Genomic DNA, 13,057 nt, shown 5'->3' with positions numbered 1-13,057 from the left:
TTTTTTTTTTTTTTTTTTTTTTTTTTTTTAGCAGGGTCTCACTATATAGTTTAGAGTTCAGGCTGGCCTTGAACTCACTGTGTAGCCCAGCTGTCCTTGAGCTTGTGGCAATCCTCCTGCCTCAGACTCCTGTGTGCTGGGATTGCAGACATGCGCCACCATACCAAGCAGCTTTTGGCTAGATTGGCTTCAAACTCACAATCCTGCTTAGTTTCCCAAGTATTGGTATTACATGGTGGCATCACCATGACCAGACTCAGTGAACCTTTGTGAGGATAGGGATGGTAGATGGGCACACCTTTGGTTTTTGTTACTTTAAATTCTTCCCGACATTTAAATTCTGAAGCTATTGTGTATCCAAAAGCATTTACTTATCATAATTTTGGGCCATCAAGTGGGCAACAAACTGGGCTGTGCCAGGAGGAATTACTCTCAGCAGGGAAAGAGCCCAGAGTCTGTTGGGTTCTCCAGCTACCTAGCCTTCGCAGGACTGAGGGCTGTAGGACTCTCTTCTCTTCAGGCTGCTGGGAAGTATGTGTCTTTCAGAGTTTGATGGGTCTTAGCCATGTATGCAGTTTGGTCCTTGCCTAAAAATGCTCCAAAATTTGCTTTTTAGAATAACGGATGTGGTTCAAATAAACATTTATACTTTATACAAGAGGAGAGCTTTCTTCTCAGGTTTTTCATTTCACAATTAATGTTTATAAATGTTTTAAAAGGTAATATTGGAACCATTATTTCCTTTTGCTGAAGTAAAATCATTTATTAAAACATAGCCACGATAGCAAGTGGGGACTGCCTTAAGAGAAAACAGGAGCACCATATCGCCCTACTGGGGAGGGGTCTTAAGAAGTGCTTGGCTATCTTGCAGTGGTGCTGGCAGGAAGGAAACTGCAGAATTCCGTGACGATAAAAGGTTGCTAATAGACAGGTTCCCATTTCTTCACACACATAAGAATGACCGTGGTCTGGTGTCCAGCACCTGGGAGTCTGGGATGGTATATTATCTCATGGGCCTTGAGCTCATGGATAGGCTGCTATCAGATGAGGTCTGGACCCTTATGGATGGCCTTGTGTCTCATGCTTTCTCCTGCGGATTGAAATGTCCAGAGGATGACTTTGTTAGTGACCCCCAGAAGAGGAATTTCAGGGTGCTGAGGTGTTTAGCTGATAGTCAAGGGTTCTCATGGAGGAGGACATGCTGTAGCCAGCTGGACACCCATGAGTCAGAGCTGCCTCTTCTCTGGGCTTTTGCACTGACCACTTCTCTGCAGATGTCTTTGGGGCTTTCCCTCCTCAAGTGTTTGCTTAGATATCACCTTCCGAGATTCTCTAATTGTTTGAATGTGTACTGCCCCCATCCAAATAGTCCTGTCCTCCCCAGTATAGCTTCTTGAGGGCCTCAAATTAGTTTTGTTCTTTGCTCTCTCTGGTACCTGAGCAGTACAGGGCATGTGGCAGGTGTTCAGTGAACGTCAAGGACCTGAGGTTACTGTCTTGATTTTACATGGTTGAAGCTGTGTCAGGTGCTGGAGGAGGCTCTGCTATTATACACAGAACATGTTACAGACAAGTAGGGACTTGAGTCTGTATTACATCATCTGTTTTTGCCACTTACAAAATTCAGAGTTCTTTCTACAGGCCATTTTGATTTCAAAGTGACTAGTTTTTCTTTCTGATGCAGGAAAAGTTTGAAACCTTAAGGGAAATAGAAACTTTAAAATATGTGGTATATGTTTGGCTGTAATTATACTTCAAGTCTGCGTGTGACTGCCTCTGTCTGTCTTTCTGTCACTCCCCCTAGCCATCATAGTCATCACAGTGCTCACCAAATAGCTTCATCCTTGTTTGGCCCTCAAGCTACTGTGCCTGAGAACAATGGCCAAACCTGTGCTTGTGGCCCTTTCAACAGCCGAGGTTCTGTCCTGGATCCTTCTGGCTAGGTCTGCATAGCCATCCTAGTACTGTAAATGGATGGTCATGGAATAGGAGGTCAGCTGCATATATGCAGGGACCATGTCTGTCTTCTGACTGTGTCCCTGGACCCTTGCTAGCACAGTAACCATATTTGCTGAGTAATTGGATGAATAATGTAGTTATTTTACCTTATTTTAAAAACTGATGAATAAAATGAGTGAGTATATGTTTATGAAATAACAACAACAAAGCCTGTGGTCTTGTGGAGCATGATGTACTTGTAGAAGTCAGTTATGCAGCTGGGTGTGTTATAGGTCCTGGATCTCCCCTGAAGCCTTCCAGAATTATGGACTTGGAATTTCCAGTGTGCTATGAACTGTGCAAACAACAGAGGTATACCTGCTGAATGGAGTGGGGTACAGTTTGGAGAGGTTCCCCAGGGTGAGAGCAGCAGAGTCCTGGGAATCCTAGGTGGGGAGATGGTGGTTGTACAATGGAGGTACTGCTGTCTGCTGGTGTCTGTGGCCTTCTTCCTCCTAGACCCCCTCTTATTAGGATGCACCAAGTCTTTATCGTCTCTGACTGAGCCTTCTACTTCATGTCTACCAAACTGAAGGAGGCTTGACTTAGCAGCTCAGGCACCAGAGCATTGTGCACCTGCCCATGACTTGCTAATGATTTTAGACAGGTGTCAACAGCAATGTCTTCTGTAGTGATTTGCTGTACCATGGAAGAAATAGCATATTCTTCCTTAGCAACAAGACCTTGTTTTTTATTTTTTTGGTATTGAGAATTGAACTCAGGACCTTGGGCTTACAAGGCAGTGCAGTGCCACTGAGCTAAATCCCCTTGCCCTATATCATTCTTATTTTGTGCTGAGAGCTTTCTTCTTTGATGAAAACATTTTCTTAAATCAGAGGCATTATTGGACATATTTTTTTTTCTCTTTTTGGAGACAAGGTCACACTCTGTGGTTCATGCTAGCCTTGAACTCATTATGTAGCCCAAACTGGTTTTGAACTCAGCAGTTCTCCTGCCTTAGCCTTCTGAGTGTAGGGATTATAGACACTGCCATGCCCCGCTAATTGGGCATGACCTTACAGCACGTAAAATGTTAAAGGCTGGCATTTGGAACATCATTGTCAAGCAGAGTTCCAGCCAAAACCCATGTGGGAACAGTTGAGCCATGAGTCCATGAGAAATTGGACCAGGCAGAAAGAGCTGACACTGGGGTAGTGTTTCCTTCAACAGGGACCCTCAGTATCTTCCCACCTGATTTGGGGAGGAGAGGCCAGCTAAACATCAGGAGGATGATTTCACCCAGACACTTGGTTTGTAGCATTTTTGCTGGGTTGGCACCTGTTGCTTACTGTTCCATGTATGGATGGGTATTGAAGAGGAAGCAGGCAGGGTTTGTGCCCATTGATTCTCTGCTTCCTTCTAAGTCAGTGCTGCCAGTGTCTGCTCTTGAGTTCTGGTAAGATAGCCCTGTAGTTTCTTAAAGTGTAAGCCCCACAGTCTAGCGGCTGCCATGGAGTCTGGGAGCTATGGGCTGCATTGCCTGGTTGGATCCTGGAACAGGGGCTGGCTGAGCCCAGGTCAGGTACAGACTGGCCTTTCTAAGGGCATTGCTTTGTGGATAGATCTGTTCCTGAGGTCTTTATTGTAACCATGGAGACTACACTTAAGGGGGAAAAAAGGCTCTAGATACAGTGCTTATAAATCCCAGCCCAGCAGACCTGTGTCCAGTTGTCTGTCGTTGAGGGGCTCCCTAAAGGCCAGAACTCTCGTTAAAATTAGCAGTCAGAAGTCTGAACTGCAGATGGTTTTCTTGGTAAGTGCTTTTGAGGACAGCATAAGCGTCTTTGCTGCTTTATACCCCTCATAGGGTATTTGCTATCAGGGTCATCTGTCCCAGAATAGCCAAAATAGCTAATTTGATTGTAATGTGAGGCCTTATTCTTCAGTGCCCTCTTGTCTTCTGTCCATGCAGGTAACTCCTGCCTGCAGCACCTTTTTTCCTCTGCCATCTTGGTTGGCTGTTTGGAAACTCCTTATTGCTTTTGAATGTCACTTACAGTAGGGCTGAAGTCCTCTCTGCCATCAAAAAGCAATGTTGTACACTGCCCAGGCCCAGAACTTACATGTTAAGCTAGGGTTATAGTTTAGTGGTGGGACACTTGTCCACCATGCTCCAGGCTCTGAGTTTGGTCCCGGAACTATAAAACAAAAACAAGCAAAACTGAACTTCCATGTGACAGATTTTTTGGCACCTTTGCTGAACTTGTTAGGTCAAGGAGTATGATGGTACAGCTAGGCTTTCTAGATCCAGAGTTAGCCTGTCATAGTCTCTTATTTAAAAATGTATTTCTGAGATTTCTCTCAGGAGTGCATTTGTCAGTTATTAAGGAAAGAGTCTATTTCCTTGAATCTCTAATTTCCTTGAATCTAAATTGAGGCTTCTTTTACTCTGTGGTTGACTGCTAGCTCTGCATGCCCTATCAAGGGCTGGCTTGCCCCTTGTCTGGAAACCAGATTCTCTTCACCTGGTGGAGAAGCAGCTGGACCCGACTTGGAGGACTGCATTTGTCCCTGTTGCCAGTGTCCCTTCCCTTGTCTCTTGACCCTAGCTTGGCAGGAATTTGGGTACACTGAAGAATTTCAGCGAGGCCTGCAAACATGCCCGTGTATGGTGGATCAGGTGTGGTGGGGCCGTTCTCCCCTTTGTGGCCTGAGGAACAATAATGGGTGCCTCAGGCGTGGCCTGGCCAATCCCCAGCAATGCTGTAGTGCCTGAGACTGTGCGGTGAGACTTCCTACTTCTACCCTCACTTGCGTCCCTGTAGGTCAGCCATGTCCAGCTGTTCCACAGTTCTGGGCTTGGGGGTTTGTTCATGGGGTGACCCTTGAGGCCCCTTTCTGTATCCAGGTACCTCCTGCTGCTATACACAGTCCATTTTGAATTTGGCTGGCTTGTCTTATGAGGACAATCCCAGCTGATCACAGTTCTTGCTGGCTTTGAGCCTAGTAATTACAACCTTTCCCTACTTTCATTGTCCCTGATGATGGAACATTTTGGCTAATTTCCAAAGAGAGTTGTGAGAGTTTGATTAGACTTAGATTGTATGCTTTGGTGACAGGGACAAATCATTAAAGTACCAGCTGAATGACACGAGCTTTGTCCAGCCTCTGGTTCCTCTTGTGAAGTGGGGTATTTCTGAAATATGTAAGAACACACTTGACTTATTGCTGAGCCAGAGGAGCTTTCGGGAAGACAGCTTCCTGCAAATATATAGTGCTCTTGGGTTCTCAGGCCAGCTAGAGGTGGTGTGTATCTGGCTGTGCATTGAGCCTTATACTCAAGGAAGGCTTAGTCCTTGAGTTTTGGGACTCTGATGAAAGAGGTCATGGGCAGTTTCGTGAATCCAGCAATCTGGGGGCTCTGTACTCATCCTGGTGCTAGGTCAGCTTCTTGTGTGCATGGAATTGCTCTACCTAGAGATCACTCACCTACTTGGAACCTTTTTGGCCTCAAGTTATATTTATCTTGGTTTTTGTTGTTGCTTTATTGAAAACATGGCACACAGAAAAATGCATAATCCTGCTACTTTAGCAATCACTTTACATTGTGTAAATCCCTTGTTTCTTTCTTTCTTTCTCTTTTTCTTTTTGGTACCGGGGATTGAATTCTGGACCTTGGGCTTGTGAGGCAGGTGGCGGAACCACTGAGCTAAATCCCTGCGGTGCCCCCGCCCCCCGTTTCTTTTATGGCTGTATTTGTAGCGTTTTTGCAAAGTTAATGTTCTTCCGGTTTTGCATTCTTTTATACATTTATTTCACTTTTAGTTAAAAATAATTTCAAGTTTACGGAAAAGTTACAATAAGAATAAAGAAGATCTGATGTACCCTTAATCCAGATTCACCAATTGTATGACCATGTTTTCATTATATCTATTTTTAGAGTTGTAGAGTATTTTATTAAATGTATATACCCTACTTTACCTAATCACTGCTTCTTGTATCTAGAATGTTTTAAGCTTTTGCTATAGTGCTTAAGGCTGCAGAGGGACTTTTTTTTTTTTCTCCCTGTGCTAGGCAAGCATTCTACTTTGTTTTGTTTTTTGTTTTTGATACTAGGGATCTAACACAGGATCTTGGGCTTGCCAGGCAGGTGCAGCACCACTGAGCTACATCCCTGGCCTGCAGACAAACATTCTACCACTGGAAAATTTTGTGTATTTCTCCTTCTCCCCTCTCCTCCCTCTTCCCTCTCCTCCTCTTTCTCTTCATCCTTCTTTTGGGAATGCTTTATGAATGTGGCTTTAAAATACTGTTTATTTTCTTAAACTGAGTGTCTAGTATAGAGTCAGAGGATAATTACTATATATCCAAGAGGTTTTGTGTATGGGGATTACTTGCTAGCATTTGGACTTTGCTTCAGATTCAACCCATTAAACTTCTATGTCTGGGGCTGGGGATTTAGCTCAGTGGTTCTGCCGCCTGCCTTGTAAGCACAAGGACCCGAGTTCGATCCCTGGTACCAAAACCAAAAACCAAAAAGAACCCTTCTATGTCTGAAGATTTCACTGCTTTAAACACTTCTCACTCTTAGCAATTTGAAAATGAAAACTCACACTCTTTTTATTTTTTTGGTACCAGGGATCAAACTAAGGGCCTTGCACTTGCACTGAGCTAAATCCCTGTCCCAAAAACTCACACTCTTGCTGATTATATTCTCTTAGATATTTATTATAAAGTTAGTTGGTCATATTTCACTGATGTAGTGTGCTTGGTTGACTCCATATTTTTATGCATATTCTTACACCTTGTCTGGAATGATGAGGATCTTAGCAGACTGATAAGAAAGAGAACATTTCTGGCCATCAGAACTCCTGATGATGGCTCCCTAGCTGGGAACTTGTCAGGATATGCTTCTGGTGAGTAGGCCTTCTCAGGGCTGGCCTCATGCATGGAACCAAGGCTCACACAGTGCATTGCTGGGCTGCCCAGGCACCCACAAGGTCTCAGCATCTGCTTCCTCCCTTTTCCACCTCCATGTTTGTCATGTTTGGGTCACAAGGCATTCTGTCTAGATTTGTTTTTGTTCTTGTTATGCCTTTTGTGCGATCTCTTTATGTGTCTCTGTTAGCCCTTTGGTGGCTTGGCTGCTGGGTACCCACCTGTCTTTACTGTGTTTAGGAGTTACTACTTTTCCAGAGCTCTGGCTTCTTCATGGTTCTCTCTGTGTACCCATCCCTGGTTAGAGAGAAAATCCTTGTCTGTTCTTATAAATGTGCAGACAATTGAAAAAACCTTCCCTTGTTTACTTGAATTAATAAAACTCTATATAGTCTTACTCAGCCTCTTATATTATCATATGGATTGACTTTTACATGTCATTGTAGACACATGGCTTTTTTGAGATCAGTCTGAAATCAGTGTAGTATTTGAAAGGGCATAGCTTGGTCAGTGATAGCCTCTATCTTTTAGACAGGTGGGGAAGCCACCGGTTTTCAGATGTAGTGTGGGTTTCAGAACCACGCTCATCCAAGTCAAGTGCCCTTCTGGGTTCTTTAGTTGGAAGGAGTATTGGAGAGTTCATTTGAGTTCATTTTGTGATTTCTGTCACAGTCTGGTGGTGGGTATGCCAGTGTCGACAACTGTGAGGATATGTTGGGGGCAGTACTGGAGAAGGGGCTTTTTATGGGTATGAAGCCACCTTCTATGGATTGCTGATTTAATTTTAAACACTATATGCTCCTTTCTCACTGCCTACTTCCATTCTTAACTGTGTATTTCCCCTCATTTTCATATTTCTGTATCTCATTGACAACTGTTCTTGTAGTTGCTTTGTTGACAATTGCCAAATTGCTTTCTAAAAACATTTTAACAGCCAAATGTTTTTTTGGTGCCAGACGCAGTTGTATGAGTGTGCTTACTTTAGTATAATTTTGTCAGCATTGGGAATTTCTGTATTGTAAACATATTTAATCATTACTCTTATCTACTCAGCTCCCTCCATAACTAAAAATGCACAATTCTGTCTCTGGTTGCCTTAGCTTAGCTTTGTGTGGGGGTTGATTGGAGACTCATGTAGTACTGAGGGAGAGGTGAGAACCTGCTGAGGAAGAGATGGGACAGCAGCTGGATGTGAGAAGGAAAGGGCAGCATCCCCAAAGCCGTCAGTAGGTCAGATGGGCTACCCTGCCATAGGCAGTGTCCTGAAGTGCTGCTTATATTTAAGCCATGTGCCCAGGACCAGAGAGCCCCTTTTCTTAACCTCTGCTGTCCTCTGTGTCCACAGTATGACACCGTTCCCATCCAGTCTAGCGTGGTGTTATGTTCCTGCCCATCCCCATCAATGGTGAGGACACAGACCGAATCTGGCAAAGCTCCCAGCGTTCCCAGTGGTGGCAGCAGGCAGGGCCCCACCATGGATGGCACCACAGCCGAGTCCCGGCCAAGTGCCAACCCCCTGCAGCATGCCGCTCAGCCACCACCACAGCCTCGAAAGAAACGGCCTGAAGACTTCAAGTTTGGAAAAATTCTTGGCGAAGGTTCTTTTTCAACAGTGAGTATGTGGTGCCGGCTTGTTAAATTACTATATTTCTCCTGACTGCCATGAGGCTCAGAGTTGGGACACTTGATTTCCAGGAAGTGTTCTTCCCAGTAGGTAATCCTAGGTCCCTCCTGGGCCATCTCCTGCTGTGAAGGCTTCTGGAGGTTTTGGGACTGGGCTTTCCTAGGACCATGTGATTTTGTTTATGAAAACTTTAAAAAGCATCCTTAAGTCCAATTTGAGACTAATCTGGGCAACATATTGAGAGCCTATCTCAGAAAAAAACAAAAAATACGGGCTAGGGATTTAGCTCAGTGGCATAGCACCTGCCTGGCAAATGCAAGGTCCTGGGTTCCATCCCCAGTACCAAATAAGAAAAAAACAAAAAACAAAACCTCTTGATTAAAGACTTGTTTTGTTTTGTTTCCTATTTATTTTATTTTTATTTTTTGTGGTGCTAGGTGTTGAACTTAGGGCCTCACACATGCTAGGTAGGTGTTTTGCTATTGAGCTATATACTCCTAATCCTTTTTTAAAAAGTTATTTTTGAGAAATGGTCTCACTAAGTTGCTTTGAACTTGCCATCCTTCTGCCTCAGCCTCCCAAGTTGAGTTTATAGGCTTGGGCAACTATCCCCAGCTAATGGTTATTATTATTATTTTTTTTTCTAACAAAGTTAATTTTATTATAGGGCCTAGGATTTGGCTCAGTGGTTTTGCTGTCTGTCTCACAAGCGCAAGGACCCTAGTTTGATCCCTGGTACCAAAAAAATAAAATAAAATAATTAAAAAGTTAATTTCATTCTAACCTGGCATCAATAGGTTCTTCTGTCTTCTTTCCCTGGCCATGTCCTAGAAAGCTTTTCCATCTTTACATTAAAGGTCATGTTAGTGTATCTCTTCAGATATTTTTGGTGACAAGGACCTTTTTTTATATGTGGCTTTTGTTTTAATAAATGAAGTAGTATACTTGGATATTTGCTAGAGTACAGGCTCCTAGATTCTTTGTTCTTTGTTTTATAAACAGAAACATTGTCACGGTGCTGTTAAATCATACTCATGAAATTATATAGCTGCCCTATAATGTTTTTGCACTGAAAGCAAAGAAATGAAGCTTGAAAGCAGCAAACATTTGCTGAGGTGGGGCCACTGAGGCTGTGTGGCTGTAGCTGTGTAAGTTTGTGACCTCAGAGAAGCTCCTGGCTCCAGGGCCACACTCTCAAAAGGTTAGATTCTTTTGTGTGGAGGCCCCATGTGTGGTCTCATTTTGGACAAGAACTTTGGGGTGGCCCTGTGGATGCCTCACTCTGAAAGAGTTCCTGAATAACCAGTATTTCCTGCCTGGGCTTTCTTAAGAAACCATATGTGGAATTTATTTTCTATTTTTTACATTTATGAAAGGTTTTGAAATACATAGAACATGGAATGTAGTTCACCCATATTCCTAACATCTTTTTTAAAAATGTTAACTTTTATTGGTTACATTTTTTTTTCAGCTTTGAGTTTATTGGTACATTTTAGGGATACAATACAGTTACATTCATTGTTGGTATCTTGTACCTCTACATGACAAGTCTTGCTTCTCATTTTTTCCCCTTGTCCCTGCCCTCCCTTTACCCCCTCCTCCCCTCCCCATCTACAACCACTTTATTTCCATCTTTTCATTATCTCACATTTTTTTCTTTTCCCTTTTTACCCTTCCCCTACCCATCCCACCTTCCCTACACCTTTAGCTCCTTTCTTCCCATTTCTCAATGTCAGTAATCTTATTAGGATCTTCTGTATTATTGCAGATTATTCACACCAGAGAAACTATTTGGTATTGCTTACATTTTTTTTTTAAAGACAGGGTTTTGCCACATAGTTCAGGCTGCCCTTGAACTTCTATGTAGCCCAGGCTGACCTTGAATTTGTGGTGGTCCTCCTGCCTCAGCCTCCCAAGTGCTGGGATTACAGATGTGTACCATCATGCCATCTATTAGAAATATTTATGAGTTAATTTTGTTTATAAAAGGAGTATATCCTCATAACAAAAGCCTTTAGCCCTGAAGACCATTCCCAGTGGTTCTGGTGCACACCACCCCTAGCAGTAAGAGGAAACTGACTTCCATCATCCATCTCCCCCCACCCCCACCCCAGGGATCGAACTCAGGACCTTGCACTTGCTAGGCGCAGCAACACTGAGCTACATCCCTGGCCCAAGAGGAAATTGTTTTGGGAACTTTGGGTGTTGTGCACAGCCCATGAAAACTCTCCCTTATTCTCAGTTTTGCTTCACACTTATCTCAGCTGGAACAGGATGTACTTGTGGTACTGCCATACTCCTGAGTCTCTATGGGCTACAAAGTAAGCATCATCTTCTCTGGGTGGCACACTTGTCCTGTGCCATGTGATACCTAGGAAAGTTCTGACAGCCAGAGTGTCTTTTCCTGGCTGTTTAGAAAGTGTTGCTTGGGTCTTGATTTGGTGTTACCCTTCAAACTTCCTCACCATTCCTGAATTAGAGGCCACTTAATATCAGATTTCCAGGATAGAAATAAGGGATGAGTATGGTTATGAGGCTAAGCAGCATCTTCATTTGCCAGGGCCTGGCACTGGTGTGGGAGAGTAAGAGATCCCCCCAGGTAGCCCTGCTGTCACCCTAGGTGACATGGAGGGACACATCTCATATGATCGTCTGGAAGAATACCCCTTCCCTCTGCATGGGAAACCTCATGAAATGCTAAAATTAGACAACAGAAAGATTGCCTTTCTGATGTCTCCTTAGAAAGGATTCCACTTGACAGTAGTGTTCTCTAACAATTTCTTTTCTTTTCCTGCTCACTAAGCTAGCACACATACTCACGTGAAGGAATGTGATGTTGCTTAAGTGCATACCTCTGAACGGCAAGTCTTGCCCCAGCCTGCTTCCCTTACCCCTGCTGCTGACAACTATCTATACATGCCATATATCTGAGCACATAAAACCTGACCTCATTCCTGATGAAGGCAGGCATCTCACAGTGATTTTTCGGGTTCAAGTCTGAGGAGCCCTGTCCAGAACTGTCACAGGGCTGGAGGTATAGCTCAGTGGTAGAGTGCTTGCCTAACATGCAGAAGACCCTGAGTTCCATTCCTAGCACAGTGGAAGGGTATGGTAGTGGTGAATCTCAAGAATTCTGTCACAGGATATGACACACATAACCAAGGGCTAGGAGGACCTGGCCCTGTGATCTCCTAAAGGCTTTTGTACTAGGCCCAAGTATCTCATAGGGACAGGGCTCATCTGCTCGCTGGTCTTCTGGCTATTCCTCTGCAGAGGTCTAAAGAGACACATTTGCATATACAGACAGTGGTGAGGCCTTCCATGGCAAAGCAGCCCCTGCATGCACTGGCTAGACCTTGGTGCCAAAGCTCCTTTTACTTTGGTTCCTCGGGCATGCCCAGGGTTTGCTGGTGCAGAGTGATCTTTTCCATGTTGAGGATGCTGCATTGGGTGCTCTGTCCCTGAAATGGAGTCTGAGCAAAGGCACAGGTGGCCTCAGAGGACATGGCGGAGGGGAACACATGAGGAGCCATCTTGGGAAGATGGCTCACTGATTTAATCCCTGTGCCACTTACAGCCATGATTGTATTTAGGTCATCAAATGAATTGTGTGGTAGCAATCATTTGAAAAAGCCTACATATCCTTGAAGTTATTTTTTAAAAAAATTCCCAGTGGCCATTTGCAGGAACATTTGAACATGTTACTCTCTGAGGTTCTTGAATTTGTATTTTTACTGTGCTTTAAAGACTTCTGGCAGCTGATCACAGACCTTTTGGAAACAGTAGAGAAATTATGTTTGCTGTTTTTTATTTTTTTGGTACCAGAGATCAGACTTGGGATATGTTTGCTGTTAACAGTTGAATTCCTTAACGTGAACAGTGGTGTTCTGCTCTTTGTTAGTACAGGAGCCAAACTATTTAAATGTGATTTCAAAGCTTGAGTGGGATGGGGAAGCCTGTGTCAGTGATCGGTCAGACTCTTTCTCCTGGTTATTACAGTGTGTTTTTTTCCCTTTCTTCCCAAACCAGGTTGTCCTGGCCCGAGAACTAGCCACCTCTCGAGAATATGCTAGTAAGTACCTTCTCCAGTGAGCCATGTGCCTGGAACTTGGAGATAGGGCAGCCTTCATGAACACGACAGCTTTTTGGCAGGACCTGGAGGTTTCTGTGCTGATTTTAGGGTCTAGGTCTTAGAATCATGAAGCTGGTATGGGTGATTTTTGGAAAAACCACTTTGTGCTGGTATATTTATAAAATGTGTGATTATTATAAAATGTATTATTATTCTTCACCTCTTCCAGTTAGTAACTCATGTCTCTCTCACCTTAAGTTAAAATTCTGGAGAAACGTCATATTATAAAAGAAAACAAAGTCCCATATGTAACCAGAGAGCGAGATGTGATGTCACGGCTGGATCACCCCTTCTTTGTTAAGCTTTACTTCACATTTCAGGATGATGAAAAGCTGTGTATCCTTTGTGTGGTCAGTGCCATTTGGAATCACTTCAGTCACCCCTCTTTTTTTTTTTTTTTTTTTTTTTTTTTTTTTTTTTTTTTT

The 13,057-nt window shown here is 43.6% G+C and overlaps 2 protein-coding genes across 2 annotated transcripts in view; both read left to right on the top strand.

Annotated features, from left to right (window-relative positions):
- Amdhd2 (amidohydrolase domain containing 2) overlaps positions 1-8,270 on the top strand; it is a 54,315-nt gene extending 46,045 nt beyond the window's left edge. The window contains exon 12 of the mRNA XM_033758685.1: positions 8,222-8,270. The gene's annotated coding sequence lies outside the window, so the exon portion shown is untranslated. The remainder of the gene's footprint in view (positions 1-8,221) is intronic.
- Positions 8,228-13,057, top strand: part of Pdpk1 (3-phosphoinositide dependent protein kinase 1) — a 39,642-nt gene continuing 34,812 nt past the window's right edge. Inside the window, exons 1-3 of the mRNA XM_033758683.1 lie at positions 8,228-8,488; positions 12,530-12,572; positions 12,831-12,968. Of these exons, the coding sequence (XP_033614574.1) occupies positions 8,279-8,488; positions 12,530-12,572; positions 12,831-12,968 (391 nt within the window). The 5' untranslated portion in view covers positions 8,228-8,278. The remainder of the gene's footprint in view (positions 8,489-12,529; positions 12,573-12,830; positions 12,969-13,057) is intronic.

The sequence above is a fragment of the Fukomys damarensis genome, unplaced genomic scaffold (genome assembly GCF_012274545.1).
Source record: "Fukomys damarensis isolate Sample0158 unplaced genomic scaffold, DMR_v1.0_HiC HiC_scaffold_34, whole genome shotgun sequence".
Taxonomy (NCBI): Eukaryota; Metazoa; Chordata; class Mammalia; order Rodentia; family Bathyergidae; genus Fukomys; species Fukomys damarensis.
Note: the sequence above shows the minus strand (reverse complement) of the source record. Positions and strands in the feature narration are given on the sequence as shown.